This window comes from Perca flavescens, chromosome 8, assembly GCF_004354835.1.
Source record: "Perca flavescens isolate YP-PL-M2 chromosome 8, PFLA_1.0, whole genome shotgun sequence".
Lineage (NCBI taxonomy): Eukaryota > Metazoa > Chordata > Actinopteri > Perciformes > Percidae > Perca > Perca flavescens.
In genome coordinates this window covers 24,117,187-24,134,104 of record NC_041338.1, presented here as the reverse complement: position 1 = coordinate 24,134,104, position 16,918 = coordinate 24,117,187, and the positions used below count along the sequence as shown (strand labels likewise).

The 16,918-nt window shown below is 39.4% G+C and overlaps 1 protein-coding gene and 1 long non-coding RNA gene across 3 annotated transcripts; one reads left to right on the top strand and one right to left on the bottom strand.

Annotated features, from left to right (window-relative positions):
- Positions 1–1,687: 1,687 nt before the first annotated feature.
- On the top strand, positions 1,688–15,619 carry rgma (repulsive guidance molecule BMP co-receptor a). 2 transcript variants are annotated; one of them, XM_028585864.1, is made up of 4 exons: positions 1,688–1,732; positions 7,568–7,683; positions 9,750–10,267; positions 12,665–15,619. In XM_028585864.1, exons 2-4 carry the CDS (start codon positions 7,602–7,604, stop codon positions 13,367–13,369), a joined length of 1,305 nt encoding a protein of 434 aa, XP_028441665.1. In that variant the 5' UTR covers positions 1,688–1,732; positions 7,568–7,601; the 3' UTR covers positions 13,370–15,619. The 2 variants fall into 2 exon arrangements, with proteins under 2 accessions (XP_028441665.1, XP_028441664.1); XM_028585863.1 differs by lacking the exon at positions 1,688–1,732 and adding an exon at positions 2,969–3,554.
- Positions 2,712–3,564, bottom strand: LOC114560470 (uncharacterized). Its single transcript, XR_003693191.1, has 2 exons — positions 2,891–3,564; positions 2,712–2,791 (listed from the first exon to the last, which is right to left on the bottom strand). It is a non-coding gene; the product is annotated as an uncharacterized LOC114560470 (long non-coding RNA).
- Positions 15,620–16,918: the final 1,299 nt, after the last annotated feature.

Below are 16,918 nucleotides of genomic sequence, written 5' to 3'. Positions count from 1 at the left end.
AGTCATATTTGATGCACTCAGTGGGGTCTACAAGATGTACCATGCCAGCAATACAATATTCCACACACTGAGGGATATGCATATATAGTATATGTAGTATATGTGTGACTTATAGACATGTGTCATTCAAAGGAGAAGATAGACATTAGCACTTGCTGCAGCTGTTAGCAATCCCGTTTCAACATGGCAAAAGAGTTTCTCTGATAAATCACAATCAAATGCTACAGTATGTTAAAGCACAGTTATGTAACAGTTATATATTATATACTGGCATGAACAGTGTATTTTTTGATTGTTTTTGAAGAGTTGATTAACCTCATAAGAAAATTAAAAAGGATAATACAGCTTTTGTTTGCAACACAAAATCTGAAATATTCCTTTAAAGCTAAACAACTTATTTTGTCTTTTTGGCTGTAATTTTGAAGAAACCTAATTGAAACCATAGTTCCTTTTATTTTGAATATAATTGCCTGTTATTATTGCAGATTAAGGCTGCAACTAACAATTTATTTTCTTGATTAATGGATTCATTGTTTGGTCTATACATTTCTTAAAGCCCAATGTGATGTCATCAAATGTCTTGTCTTGTCCGACCAAAAGTCCAAAACCTAAGATACACAGGTTATTATCACATACAGCAAAGAAATGCAGCAAATCCTCACAACGGAAAAGATGGAAATTACTTTAACAGTTAATTGATTATCAAAATAATTGTGTAATCAATGTATGGACTAACCATTTCATCTCTATTATAGGTGTGTATGAAATATATATTAATCAACTCCACGTGACAATGGATACTATTTTGTAAATGGTGTAGAAACAAACAAAATTACATATTTCTTTCTGGTCACACAATGATGACCACGAAATGAAACATGAGGATGCGTCTGTATAATCTCAAACGGCCCTTGTCAAATCTTTCAGGGGCGTCCGAAACACAGTGCAATGTGACACCTCAGAAAAAAGAGGCCCGGTGCACTGTGACAAGCTAATTGATATGCTGTGGGAGTTCAAAAGGCAAATGGAAGGTCAGTAAGAGCACACAATGTTTACTAATCCATATCTGACTCAGAAATACTGGAATCGCTGACTAGTTTCCTGCATGTCTTTCATAATGTTATCCACTCCCAACATATGGTCACATTTCTTATGTACATAATCATTATTTTCTTTGCACACAAAACAATGCGACAGGTATTGAAACAGAGTCTGTCATCAGTAAGGTGAATTTATGATAAAACTGATGATCAGCATCTGAAATCATGATTGTCCTTTAACAAGAAGACAACAGTGAACTTTTGATCCCACAGTGGGGAAGTACAACATGTGATGATCTGAAGAAATCACCGTAAAGTGAAGCAACATTCGAATATGTTTGTTGAACTTACAGTTTGTGGTTTACGATTGATCATGTTGCGGAAATCCTGCAGCAACTTCCTCTATGTGTCAGGGAAGTTTGAGTAAAATCAATCAGTAAGCCAGTCTTTTCTGGATTTATATTACTTTTATATCACAAGGTTTGAAAAATAAATTGCGCTGCAGGATCAAGGAGCTTGTAATCTTTTTTACATTGGTCTCGCAGGAATTGTCTGCTCTCTGGTAGTTTTTTCTTTGGTTTCTACCATTATATAGTTTCTGTTTTATTTGCTGAGGCAGCCTGAGTTTAAGAGATTTTTTATAATGGACTAAATCACAGGCTACTAAAGGAAACTCACAGAGAGCCTCAAGGGTAAGCATTACTGAATGCTTCTTTCATTTGAGCCTGTAACAGTTACATGGCTGTCACTGATTGTTCTGTAAAATGCAGCAGACACTCTGAACTGCAACACTAAAAAAGTGTTTTATTAATCTGGTGATATGTAAAGCAGATCTTCTGTGTTAACTCGCCATAATACCTCAGCAAGGCAGCGAGTACACCAGCTGTGTTTGAGATGGGGCCGGCATCCGGCACCTCTAAAACCATTCTTTTCACACCGGGGTGTCACTCTTTCATGTTCTTATGTTACATCAGTGTAAAATATGCTGCCTCTCAGTGGCCATCTGGAAAGGGCAGGTCTGGACTGTGATAGTAAACGAGTGGATTACAGGGGTCAGTTTCTTTCTGGATGCACAAAGGGATGATGTAATGTAACAGCTCTGTCCAGTAGCTGCATGCTAACATCTACTGCATCAGCGTTAAGGTGAAATCACAGGGGTTTCAACTATCAGCTCTGCATTTCTGCTGGATTGGACAGTGACAACACTGAACGAGTCATTCTGCTGCTTCACTCGGATACTGTCAGCCTCTGCCCTCCCTGGTGTGATGGATTTTCCTGATCAGAGGGAAACTTGAGCAGAGAGAACCAGTTATATTGTACGTAGTGGAGGCTCGAAAAGCTGAAGAGGAAAAGGGGGAGGGTGGTGGTATTTTCCTGCATGCAGTCCTATCCTAAAACACAGGTGCAGCCTCCATGCAGCCCTCTCTGCCTTTGAGCATACCCCACCCCCCTCTTCTCCCTGGAAAAAGTGTTTGTCCATCTGATCCTCCAATAAATCCTGATTATTATGGATTTGTCTTTTTCCAACCTGTGATTTGCAGAGATGAGGGTCTGCTAAATGTTATATGTAGCTAGATAAAGGCTATCTGGTGTGGGTGTAGATCTGACAACGGGGGCTATTTGTTGGAAATCAACACCACAAAGTAATAAAGCAATGTGTAAATGAAGTCGCAAGTTCAATTCAGCTTTATTTGGGTTGTCAAAGGTGCAGAAACTTCTATCCAAATCCTGCAGAACAGATAGCCCATATTCTGAAATAAGGCAAAAATAGAGCACCTATCACTATCAAGAAATGACAAAGCTGACAATACATAGCTATAGCACTTGCTTTAACAGAAAATAGCACTCACTGTTTTTAACTCCAGTCTGGGGACTCTTCCAAAGAGAGAACAACTATTCGGAAAAAGGGGGGTTTCACAGCTGAGATTTGGGGCTCCCAGCGGCGTCATGCAGAGCCGATCATTGTCTCTCTCACACTTTCTAACTAGCCATTTCACAACATCCAGACAGCGGATCGGGCCGTACGCAGCAGCAGCAGCAGCAGCAGCAGCAGCAGCAGCTTTGCCCTCAGGGCTTTTTTCTCCCCGACGTCGTTCATAACTAACAATTTGGATTCCACGCGCGGATGAGGGCAATTACTGGACTTAATCTATCATAATGTCTCCTTTCCGATCGACCGATAGTCAAATGAGTTAAGCAACGGCTGCAGAGATCTGAGTCCCCCCGGGTGCGAGAAGTGGCTGTTTAGATGAATCCCAACTAAAAAGAAAGAAAGAAAAAAAACACTTTCATTTCACCGAGAAGCAGATCGGTGGACATCATGCACAGATTGGCGGATTTAACACTCAGAAAGCTACTGAGTGCGTTTGATTTCGGATTACAGTGACACACAGGACGAGTTTTTTTTTTTAAGGGGGAGATTTTTTAGGAGTCTGTTTCCTCTCGCTCCTGTTCGCTGTCCTCCGGGTTCCTGCAGGACTCCCAGAGTCGCGGAGAGCCCATGCAGCCGCCAAGGTTGGTTTGTCTGTTAGTTAGAGACTTATTTAGAATTTCAACATTATCTGAGTTTACGTAGGAGTCTTGTCAGTTTGCTGGGGTTTCAAACTGTATCTCTATGTCCTAACATATGTGTACCTTTCAGCCAGATGTACAGTCAGGAGAGCTGGATTTCTGCAATATTAAAAACGTGATCAATTTGGTTGATCCAAACAAAAAAAATGCTTAACAACTGTTATTTGACTAGTGCCTTTTGAAGTAGCCTATAGGCTTAATTTAAGGATGCAGCACTATTTTATTTAGCCTACCATATTATCAGCATTTATTACAGCTACTCCCAACTAGAAATGCCGTTGAGGCTACTTCTATCTGACACGGAATAATAAGGATGATCTTGTTCACAGCAGTGCAACAGAGCACATTTACACATTTGAAATCCTAACTGCATGACAGCTTGCAATTAGACCAATAACCTAGCTGTCCATAAATCTCAAATGTAATGACAGGTTTGGTTGTCCTCATAATGCCATGTGCGTTTGTGTCATGATTTGAGGTTTCATATCAGAGCTCACAACAAGCGCCATCTGTTGGAAAAAAACTATCAGTCCGCTGTCACCGTCAAGACAGACAGACATGCATAGACAAATGTAGGCTAATGCACAAAAATGAACACTGAAGAAGAGATGCAACAGTTCACCATTATTACTTGCTTACTAGACAAATTTAGGTCAAAAAATGTGAAACTGTGTCATGTCTGACAGGTGATATCAGAGATTTAAAGTAGCACCATTAAACGTTATTGGATTGTTACCTGCCTACCTACCTACTGGATTTATGGAGTTGTTTTATTGTTATATTATATCACCTTTACCTGTCACAGCATGTGGAGCTTATGCTGTGCCTGATGTCTCTATAGAAATCTCTCTGTGGAGATGTTTCCTAATTCATACATGGTTTATCATTTCCCTACATGGAGATGTTAAGCCCCACAGGTAAAACACATTCAATTAAAAAGCAATCCAACAATCTGTTGATTGATCGGTCACTAAAACGATCATCTAAAGGCCAAAATACAGCTGATAGCATGATGGACACTTGATGAGAAAGGGCTATTGAATAAAAGAGGTCCTAACCTAATTTTGATTGATGGTGAAGTCAAACTGATCAAATTAGCCTTCGAGATGAGAATTAGGGTTGCTGCTAATTATTATTTTAACATTTGAAAAAAAAGCTTACAGAAATTTTCATGACAAATGAAAAAAAAAGACAATTCTAAAAGGATTTCTCTTCAACAGAGACATTGACGACCAATTCACTGACTAATTATGTGAGCAGGGACAAGACATCCCATATTAACATCTTGATAGTAAATAATGTTTGTCTGCAATGTCACTGCAACAGGTTTAAAATGTTCAATCGGCAGCATCTATTCTCCAGATGTGATAAAGAAACAATCGTTCTGAGCTTTTTCTAACCAACAGTCGACTGACACGTAAATCTGTCACACTTAAATATATCTGCATCTTAGCCCTTATAGTGTTATAGCTGAATTTCATTCTTGAGTTTGCTTCTGCATCCACAATGTTACTGCTAAAAGCCAAAAGGTATTCCACAATCCATCAAAACACATCAGAGAGCAGCGTGTACCTTACAGCTGCAGTCATTCATTTCAGATGGGAATGCGTGGTATATTAGAGCTGGGAATCAGTCTGCACAGGGCCACCCTTGTTGAAAACATGTGTAGGCTCAGACCTCATTGTACACGAACGTATCCATCATCCATGAGAGGGACAGCATTCACAAAGACGTTCACCGCACTATGGAAAAATACTGTACAGCCAGCCAACCTGAGTGCGCAGCCATCTGTCTGGGAGTATTTTGGTTTGAATAGCAGGAGTAGTGTGTCATTTGTACATGATAATCAAAGGAGGTGGTATTATGGCTTTTAGAGGAGGGGATCACTGCCTGCTCTTCTGATAGTGGAAATGTATTCAAATCCTTTAAACCAACATGCAAAAAATACTCAACAATACAAAAAAAATTGTTGATGTGTTAACCTGCGTACATGTACTTTGGTTTTGGCTTTGTACTGTTGGGTGGTTTAAACTACAGCAAGGCATCATGGTTGGTTTTGCAAGTGTAACCATTATAAGCTAGGTAACTGGAAACTATTACCATCTGTAAAAAGTACAATATTTCTGTCCAGCGCTGTGTCATTGAGAACACACAGCTCATCTTCTTTGTGTTTTTTTCTAGCAATTTAACAACCTGAGGATGAGTTTATATATTATCAAGTTTGATTTGACAGATTATGTTTTGGAGGTTAAATACCACTATAACCCCATTCAAATCCAGTTCCCCCATTGTAATATTCCCCCATCACCTAGCCTAGTTTGTCTGACAGCCTGACACAGAGCTAAAACTATTAAGCAATTAATCAATTAATGAATTGGCAACTATTTTGATAATTGGTTTTAAGCCATTTTTGAGCAAACGTGTCAAATATTTGCTCATCAAACGTGTGGATTTAATGCTTTAGTCACCTAAATATCTTTGGGTTTTGGACTGTTGGTTGGATAAAACAACCAATTTTAATCTGTCAGCTTTTGCTTTGGGAAACTGTGATGGGTTTTACAGACAAATAAGTAGGCCTAATCAAGAAAATAATTAGCAGATTCATTTGATAATGACAATAATTGTTAGTTGCAGCCCTAATTATTAGGGATTCTAATCATGTCAAAAGTTTTATCGTGATACGATATATTGATTGACGCAATATTGATTCTTTGGACAACAATACGATCCCTGCGATCAATATGAAATTATCATATGCCCATTTAACACAATCAATTGCATAATATTAACTCACAAAAAACAATTAAATATGACTTGACAATTTCATTACTGAGCTCTTTTAGACATTTAAATGAAAAAAAAAACATTGTTTTTAATGAAAAGAATAACATGTAAAGGAGGAATTTCAAAATAAAGGCATATCTTAAAGATGATTTGCATCGATGATATTGGATTGTTGATCATTGAATCAATATATCGATCCAGATTGATGTATCGTGACACCCCTACTGATTATTCTGTAACAGCTTGTTCCAAATCTAGTTTGTAGTTTACATGATGCCTACATTGAGTGAAACATTTAAACCAAAGACTCCATGTTTTTTGGCTGCAACACTTAATCAAATGTGAATATTCTTAATGTTTTGTGCATCATTTTGTACTCATTTACCCAACATTAGCCTATGTCTGACAAATGTGATATCTTTAGAAACTTTGGGATGTCCACTAGAATATAAAACAAAACTGCATGAGTTTAATTGACCTAGCTACCAGTGGGTCTGTGGGATTGAAGAGGTTAACTTGGCTTGTAGCCACCATTTTAAGTGATGTAGTCCTAACGTTACATATGACAGGTTTAAACATGGTTATGAGTGCTGATATGAAGGGTAAAAGCAGATCTTTGAGAATAAACTTGATGTTTGTTTATATTGATTGGTTGTTCTCCTACTCTTTCCTCTGCATTGATCTCTCCGCACACATGCTCTATGGAGGGATAACCACGATTTCCTTTTCACGTTTTCCCTCCACAGCGAGGTTATAGCCGCAAATCAAACCTTTCTTATGGCGTTGTGGACTACCACTTTGTGGGTCTTGAAGACTCGGTCGTCGTCGAACAAGTCTGCACATTATAGTTGTAATTTGAAACTTGGAGAGGGGGTTTAAGGGCAGAACAGGCAGCCGTGATTGGTTCAGTGTGTCCGCTGGCCCACAGAGGCTGCACCTTCTCGACACTCCCTAAAAGGAAGATATATTGCCTGGCTGCTTTCAGCCGTTTCTCCCGCACTGAGTGCCGTTGAGTTAACTCTCATAGCTAAGCGTGCAAAATAACTTTTTACCGGATAGTGATGAGAAGAAGGGACCAACTTCAGACCTCATTTATGGACTTGTATTTTCTCAACAAGGACTCGGCGGCTCTAACTCTTGTTCTCTGTCCTTCCTAAACTCGGTTTGACCAGGGAGAGGAGTGAAGTGCGACCCCGAGCTGGATGGATGGTTATGGGGAAAAGAGGAAGACCCTCGGCGCTAGACGTGTGCAGAGTCCTCGCGGTGTTTCTCTCACTCTTCCCCTCCGGTAAGATGCTACTTTTAACTTTTGAATTAAAAAGTAAGTCATTAGTAAAAGTTTAAAAAAGTAAGTAAATAGTAACATTTTTAAAGTAGCTAGCTAAACGTTTAGAAAAGAAGGCGAACCTCTGGCATGTCACCGATACGTAGGATAGTTGAATTTTATAAATCATAACGTAACGTTACTTTAGTTTTAGCTAACGTTAACTAGCTAGCTAACGTTAACTCTACTTTTTCACCTTGCACCAAAGTTGCCAGGTTCGGTCGCTATTTATTAGCCGAAATATTTTTGTAATATCATAATTGAAGTAGATCGAGTTATTATTAATGCGATTTTTTTTCTGAAGTCTGCACGTTGTTATAAAAAATAGCGAAATATTTATAATTCGCCGCAGCAAATAAGTTGGAATCCCATCAAACTTAATGCAAAAATGATTAAAATCTACTAGCTAGATCACAGAGATTTAGGACGAAGCGCTTACGTGCAGACGTCTGGAGAAGGTTGAAGGTTTGGAAAATATTACAACAGGCTTGAAAGTGAACAACCATGGTATTACAGCGCACACTTTGACTAGTTCGAGTAACCTGGCTAGTACTATTCAGCGTTTTATTGTACTTTATTTTATTAGTGCAAGACAAAGCAAAGTGAGAGCTCTTTTGCCCTCAACCCTCGATATTCTTTTTTTTTTTGGGGGGGGGATGCATGTCTCAGTATTTCACATTAGATCCTTGAAAAGTAAACTTTAAGTTGGGTTATTAAGCAAGGATTTGCATTTTGAGATTTTTTGATTGTTGCCCTTGAAACTTACTTTTTAGCTAGTATGCTGGTGGAATTATTGAATGTGCCTGTTACCTTGTTTAAAGTCCACCATAAGATCTAAGACCTTCCAAAAGGTCCAATGAACTGCAGCCATTGCCAGTGTAATGTTATATTAGACACCCACAATTTAGCTTTTAAATTGACTTAATATCCTTGTAATTTGACAATACAATGGTTGCAATGGGTCACTTTTTGCAGTGGGGAAACCTCATTCAGCTCACCTTGCACGTTTGCCAAACCCTTATCAGTTTTCCTCTTAAGTCACTTACTGTCAACAACAAAGTGATAATGCACTGATAGTTGATATCAAGATTGGTTTATTGCCATCTATCAGATGGGTGGTAAATAGAGAGGGATGTGGGGGTTGGAGAGAGCTGCGGTGAAGCTTTGAGGAGGGATATTGTTTAAAGTGTGACTTCAAAGTGTTGATATGGCTTCCCCCCCCTCAACACTGGCTGAAAGTTCTCACAGCCAATTCAAATGAATGCTCTATTAGTCAAAGGTAATACTAGTCAAACATAGTGTGGCAACATGGCATCCTGAGAAATGTTTGAAGAACATTTCTGTAAAGAGTTGGCCGGATGTGGCAATAAAGCTGGAGACAACAATACGGTCAAGCAGCGTTTATTATCACTAAAGGTGTAGATTGAGATCCCAAATGGCATTTTTACTTTTACACTTCTCTACAATAAACAGCAAAGTTATCTAATATCCAGGTTGACCCGAGGAAGGTTCAGATCTGCGTTCAGATCTGCGTTATGGTCACTGTTTGTGCAAAAACTGTTTCAAGCTGTGAAAATATATAGATTTGAATAGATGTTATCGATATTTTTGTATGGTGTACAAACAGAACTCAGAAGCAATATCTCATGGTGCTTTCCTTTTTTATTTCTTTTCTCTAGCCTTTTATTGTGTTTAATGGGCCTACATTTTGACCAGATGCCAACTAGATAATAGACAAAACAAAGTGGCAAAATATAATAAATACTGCTTTATTATTATTATTATTATTATTATTATTATTATTATTATGTGTATAATTAGAATGTAAGAATAGTATGACTACATTTGGCACTGTAGCCTAACAATGGCTGTATGGGCATTCACTATATAACTTATATAAGTAAATCTGTGTTTTTAAACTACCATCAATAACAGCCAAAGTGTATTTATAACTTTTTCTGTTTCTAAGTGACATGGTGGCCTCCGGTTTTCTTCTTTTGTTCAAACTGTATCTTGATCCTCCCTGACAGTGAGTCTGCAGTGCAAGATCCTCAAGTGTAACTCCGAATTTTGGGCCTCCACCTCGAGCTCTGGACCGGAGGAGGAGTTTTGCACAGCGTTGCGAGCGTACAACAGCTGTGTACGTCGGACTTCACGAACCTGCAGGGGGGACTTGGCATACCACTCCGCCCAGCATGGCATAGAGGATCTAATGAGCCAACACAACTGCTCCAAGGAGGGGCCGACATCCCAACCACGTGCCCGCACCCCACTTCCTCCTCCACCCCCACCACTCCTGCCTGACAGTCAGGAGCGCTCTGATGGCCCGGAAGTGTGCCAATATGAGCGCAGTCTTCTTCGCAACACGGCGCCGCCCAACTACACTCATTGTGGCTTCTTTGGAGACCCACACCTCAGAACATTTGGTGACGACTTCCAGACGTGTAAGGTGGAAGGAGCCTGGCCGCTCATCCACAACAAATACCTGTCTGTCCAGGTGACCAACACTCCGGTGGTGCCAGGGTCTCTGGCCACCGCCACGAGCAAGGTGGGGATCCTTTCTGTTCACCCTGTGTGCATGTCGATATGGTCTACTTAGGTCAGAAACAATAACTGTTGATCAACAGTCAGTCAACTAGGGCTGTATCAAACAATCATTTACATTTATTTACTCATATGCTGTTTATTTTCTCCATTTATTAAGACAAAATGTCCCAATTTCCATGGTGACATCTTCAAATGTTTACCAACAGTCCAAAACCTCAATATTGAGATTACTATCACATAAGGACAAAGAAAGGCAGCAAATTCTCACAATTGAGAACCTTGAACAAGGACATTTTGGGCATTTTTGCTTGACTAATTAATCATCAATCGACCAGTCATTTCAGCTCTACGATCAACAGAAAATCATTCAGCTATTGTGATAATCAGCTAATCATTCGAGTAATTTATAATGCAAAAATGCCAAAACATTTGCTGTTCCAGCATCTCAAATGTGTATTTTTTCTGTTTTCTATTATTTTCTATATGTGTGGAGTTTGGACTGTTGGCCTGACAAAAAAAGCAACTAGAAGACTTGGACATTGAAACAAATTGGTACTTTTCAATATTTCCTGACTTTTCCTAGGCTAATAGGCTTTTCTTTTTTTAAATGAACAAATGCATCCGTGATTAAGATAATCTTTGCACCTTGCTGCATTGATGTATCATGTTCGTTGTTGGTGATTTTTTTTGTACAGAACATCTTGCTGTTGGTATTTTTGTTGGTGTCAGTCTCTTCTTTCGTGTGTTTTGTTTGTGCGAGCTGCTGTGGGGCTGCTTCTCTGTCAAACTGTGGACTCTGGTTAGTGTTTGGACGAGGTCCATAATGAGATAATGAAGCCAACCCCAGCTCAATACCAAAGATCTTGATAAGCTTTATAAATGATATGTTAGCATTATAACAGCAGTGCTGCATCAAATGTTAACACAAGGCTCCATTTTCACTTTTAACAGTAGACAGCTCAGGCTGATGTTTGCCCTACTTAACGTGTAGCTCACACTGAGCACATTATATTAAGAAATGTTGTGTCTATACATAACTGTAGGTATTTTGTCTACGTTATGAGATATTTTCTTTCATAGTTTTATCAGCAGTGCATTCCTAATTATTGTGATTTTTGTTTAATGGTACATTAGTTAGTTTGGATGGCTGTCCCTGGTTTTCAGTAGAACTTGAGGTCAAAAACAAAGAGGTAGGAGTATTTGTAATTGGCAAACTTTTGGTCCAGATTTGGCAATGTTTTGACAGCAATGATTGTGGACCTGAGCCACTTTGCGGAGTATCATAACTAAAGTATTTAGACTGAGGCATAGGAGGACTTTGTCCTTAATCACATTCATTGAAAGTACAATTTTCTGCAATCAAGGTTTCTTAATGATACTCTATTAAGCATTTGTGCGGGTTTTTTTTTAACATTTAAAGTAATGGCATTTTTTACATTGCTATTCTTGGAAGCAAATGAGACAGCGTTTTTAAAGATCTTGATTCTGGACAAAGAGAAAGCAAGGCAGCAGCCAATGCCACCTGTGCAAACAAGGCCCCTCTGGTAAAATATCTGCATTAGCAGAACTCTTTGTTGGTGAATTGCTCTCGCTACAGCAAATAAAACTGGTTATTTCCATCTTCATTCAGATGGAGGGATAATAGAGGCATTTTTCTTTTGTTTGTTTTCATTAAATGCTTTAGGAATGAGCCAGGGAAAAAAACTGAAGTTAATGTAGGTGGGAATTGTTAGCCGAGGGTTAGGGGAATTGAGACAGAACTGGTGAAACAGATGGATTTTCAAGCTAGTAGAGTATTCCGTAGACCCCCGTCCCCCAACCCCCCGTCCCCGTCCTCTCTCCCAATCAAGCAGCCATCAGAGTCCCTAGGTTGTCCCGGTATCGCTGCTTTGACAATGGCTCATTGCTGTCCTGATGAAACCAAGCTTGCAGAGTCCTGAGCAGTCTCACTTAATTAGCTGCAGAGTATATTGCTCTGTCCTGGCCCAACGCCACTCCCTGGAGCATAGTTCTGGGGTTCACAGGCAGGTTTTTCAGCACTATGAATGGATCGTCTTTGTGTCTGCAAACTGAGGCCTGATTTTACATGGCCGAGACTCATGTTTTTTGAGGGCGTTTACCTTGGCCTCCCCCATGTTGAGCCAGTGCTGAAATATGACACTTAAGTGGGGTGGTGGGGTAGATGGCACATATTGCACAAACTTGTTCTTAATGCAAAAGCATAAGCACTATACTTTCTAAATCTGATGTTTACATTTACTGCAGTCCACCAAAACCCAGCAACTAATGACTGCATACTTGCATTTGTGTCAATCTTAAAGGCACATATGATCATTTATGCTAAACGTTAATGGCATTTCTTTCTTTCTTTCTTTCTTTTTTTTCTGTCCTCCTGCAGCTGACAATCATCTTTAAGAATTTCCAGGAATGTGTGGATCAGAAGATGTACCACGCTGAGACAGATGAGCTGCCAGCTGCATTTGCAGATGGCTCCAAGAACGGAGGGGATCGGCACGGAGCGAACACACTGCGCGTGGTGGAGAAGGTTTCGGGGCAGCATGTGGAGATTCAGGCCAGGTACATTGGAACAACCATAGTGGTCCGGCAGGTAGGCCGCTACCTGACCTTTGCTGTGCGGATGCCTGAGGAAGTTGTGAACTCTGTGGAGGAAGGTGATAACCAGGACTTGTACCTGTGTCTACACGGCTGTCCTGCCAACCAGCGCATCGACTTCAGGAACTTCAAGGTTCGAGCAGCGGAGGCCCAGATCGCAGGCAGGACCAGGAGCGGCACCGCGGCACATGGCTTTACCTACCAGTCCGCTAAGGTCAAGTGCAGAGAGCGGCTCCCAGTGGAGGACCTGTACTTTCAGTCCTGCGTGTTTGATCTTCTCTCCTCTGGAGACATAAACTTCACCATGGCAGCCTACTACGCCTTTGAGGATGTAAAAATGCTCCACTCAAACAGTAAAAGACATCACATCTTTGAAAAGGAAGCTTTTATGAATAATGCAGCGCAGAGGGGCAAAGACTTTCTTTCACTCCTCTTCCTCAATGTCCTTGCTATCTTATTGTGGATTGAGTGTTGCACAGTTCATCTATAGTCCCTTTTACAACAGTATCCTCATGGTGTATCTGTCGGTGAGTTTTAGAGTACCATCGCTGTGTCGTACATCGGCTCCTCTCTTCTGCTCTGGTTCTGTGACGTGACCGGTGGCTTGCCAGTACCGTCATCCCAGCCCCGAGTCTCATTTTAGTATTGTCATGTCTTGACTTCAGCCTAATGACAAGACGAGGTCCCCGTGCTCCCACCTATCATCACGTGTATTTAGCTGCTTCATAGGACTGGTCTTTGATGAGAGCAGCGGTGAGAGAGCCCAGCTACTCCAGAGCTCAGGATATCCACCTGGGATTAAATCCCACATTCTCACCGGGCCTGCATGCCTATGGGAAGCCGGACAAGATGATCTTTTGCAGAAAGAAGAGTTTGCTGATCCTCCCTCCCCTGATCCACTCATTGGTGCCAAGCCAGTGAAGCTCTCCGTGGCTCATGTGGCGAAGCGAGAGGACCTGACAGGGGCTTTTGTTAACCTAAGGCCAGAAGCAGCTCTATGTTTGATTAGTTTCCAGCTTTGGACAAGCCTGAGCCTTTTGGAGGAAGCACTCAGCCAAAAGGATGTCAGAGTAGCGTCTCCAGTTGTCTGCTGTGGAGATTAATGGGTCATATTGTTAGGTTGTGTGTGTGTGTGTGCCTGTGTGTGCATTAGTACAATATGTATGCAGAATTCAGCATCTGTGGTTGATTATGTGTGTTTGTGGGTGCCGGAGTCCAGAAATGAGATAACAAACCTCCAGTGGGAGAAATCTTTCCCATGTCTTTCTGTTGCACCCAAAATGTCAGAAATAGAAAAGACGAGGCGCTCCACAGTCTGTCAAAATGGCCTCTATCAGCCAAGTAGCAAATCCCAAAAGGGAACTGATAAAAAAAAAAATTATCTTGTTTCGTTTTCAGTGTCATACAGCCTTTCACTCCATTGTTTGAGCTGACATGTTGATCAGAAAGTGTTTTGTATTTTACATCTGTAATGTGAATGTAGCTAACAAGAAAAGCAAAAGAACGTTATTGGCACTCAAAGTGTTTACAGACAGTAGATTAGCCAATCAAACTAAGACACCTCTTTGATAGCATTTTGTGAATGCAACTCTCCATTTCAAGTCTCAGTGGTGTAGTTACTGTTAGTACTAGCTGTAAAGACGTCACGTCTAGTCAGTTTAGCATTTTATAAACTACCAGTGTGCTGACCTGACTGTGGCTTTGTGCGTAAATGATAAGCATATGTCTGTAGACGTGATTTCATGGCTTAAGTCATTGCCAAAGAACAAGCCCTTGTGCCAACATTTCCCTCACAACTGAATTTCCATCATTCAGTCTTAAACAATTCACATTAGGGGGGTTCTTAACTGTATATAAATCGTGTTTGTGGGTGAATTTGCAGTACAGTAACACACTGTAAAAGCCGCATTAGTTTCCGTTTTAGCAGTCTCACCTTTGCTTTTCTTGTGTTTCACGATAACACTTTCCATTTGAACTTTGGCTCTAAACTGCAGTATCTGGTAATGTGTAAGTTATCCCTGTAGATATAGTTACTTCTCGGGCTCAGTTTAATGGTCATATATCCTTTACACTGAAGTATTCAGCAGGCCTTACTACTGCTATTTGGAACATGTATTGGTGCAGTTTGACTACAAATAATCATACAAACAAATGATTGTAATGTTGACTCTTGTGTTAATAGATGTAATTTGTGTTGTGAGTTTTGCAGTATATGGTTCTACAAGTGAAATGTGAGATTGTACATATGTGTTGTGAGTTACAATTTGTATATTACCAGTTGTGTTTTAAATTTATCACTCCTGTTTTGTACATCAGATGTTTTGGTGAATGTGAACCTTTTTTTTATTTGAAAAGGGATTGTTGCAAAAATATGAACACCACAGAACAAAATATTCTTTACAATATATAAAGTGTTGAAGTGGAGGAAGTGATAAAATGCTGGTTGTCATCACTTTATATGAAACATGCTGAAAGCATCTAGAAAGGGAATGTAGGAACATGTTCTGGGGCGTTCATGTTTTTGAATTTAAAGCACTTTATGTTTTCTTTTACAGTTAGCTCTTATTTTGTTTGAAATTCTATGTCTGACTTGTAATGGTAGAAAAGAGTTTAAAAAAAGTAGCTGAATGGGAAATGCCAGAAAGATCAAACTGTGTTTGTATGTAAAGCAAATGTGGTGCCACATGCCAGCTGTTTATAATGTAAATTATTTATTGAATAAAAGAAAATGTCTTGTTAATGAGGTGCCCTCTTGTCTCGGTTGCTGTTGCTGGGAGAGCAGTTTTTGAAATTCACCAATGTGTGTTTTCGCAACAATCTGCAGTGTTTGACTGCCCTCTGCTGTAAAGATGCAGTAGTGAATGTGAGCAGATGTTTGTGGTGAGACTTCTCAGGAAGAGAAAAGCTAAAAATTGACTTTAGCAATTTTTTAAGTGTGATTCTTCAGTGCAGACAAATGTTAATATCGGACTACAATCATGTCTACCCACAATTACCTAGCTCAAGCACTGAATTAGCCAATAGCAGACCTCCAAAGGAGTCCACTTTATGCACATCATATCACGATTAAGACATATCTAAGATTATGCTTCAGTAAAATGTAGCATACAAGAGGAAGTTTATATAAGATTTACCTTACAATTATGTTGACATTAATATGGCATGAGATATTCAACATCTTAAATGAGTTATATATCAACTTTTTATTCAAGACAGAGGTCCATAAAGACAACACAATACACATATATATATATATATATATATATATATATATATATATATATATATATATATATATATATATATATATAACAATACAAAACATTTAAGAATGGTGCTGATGAGGCATCATTTATAAAACATATACAGGCTTCGAGTCCAATGTTTCCAAAAGCAAGATGTATACCTTGTGTCACTCTTAGAAACATCAACTATGGACACAATGATCATATTCTTAGACCCTGTCAGTCTGCACATGAATCTATACATAAAATTTCTTAAAACAGCGTTAAAAGTGGGAACATTGTTAGACACAAACATTTCACTGGCACTACTCCACCTAGGAATTTTAAGCACATTTCTCAGTGCATCATTGTAAGCCACTTGAAGTTTTTTCATTTTCAACTCTCTAAAATTACACCACAGGTGGGCAGTATACAGTGTAGTGCAAAAGGTTTTGGAGTTAAAGAATATAGTAACCATTTTCAGTGAAAGCCCTATAAAATGTTACATTTTTCTATAACTGAGAACTATAACTGAGAGGTTGACGTAAAAATGAAAATGTCCATAATACGTTTTCTGGCAAGTTTAAATATTTAGAAATAACAAATTTACTTCTATATTTGAGGTTCTTATTTATCGTCCTTCAAACTCACCAGAATTATTATATTTCACAGCTCAGCTAATAGGATTGCATTTTTTTTTTAACTAAGGGACATTTATTATACCACTCTTAATTGTATGAATAGGATGATAATGTCACTTATAATTTTGATTCATACATACCAGTCCTGAAAACCTATTTCATGTCTTTGAAGTA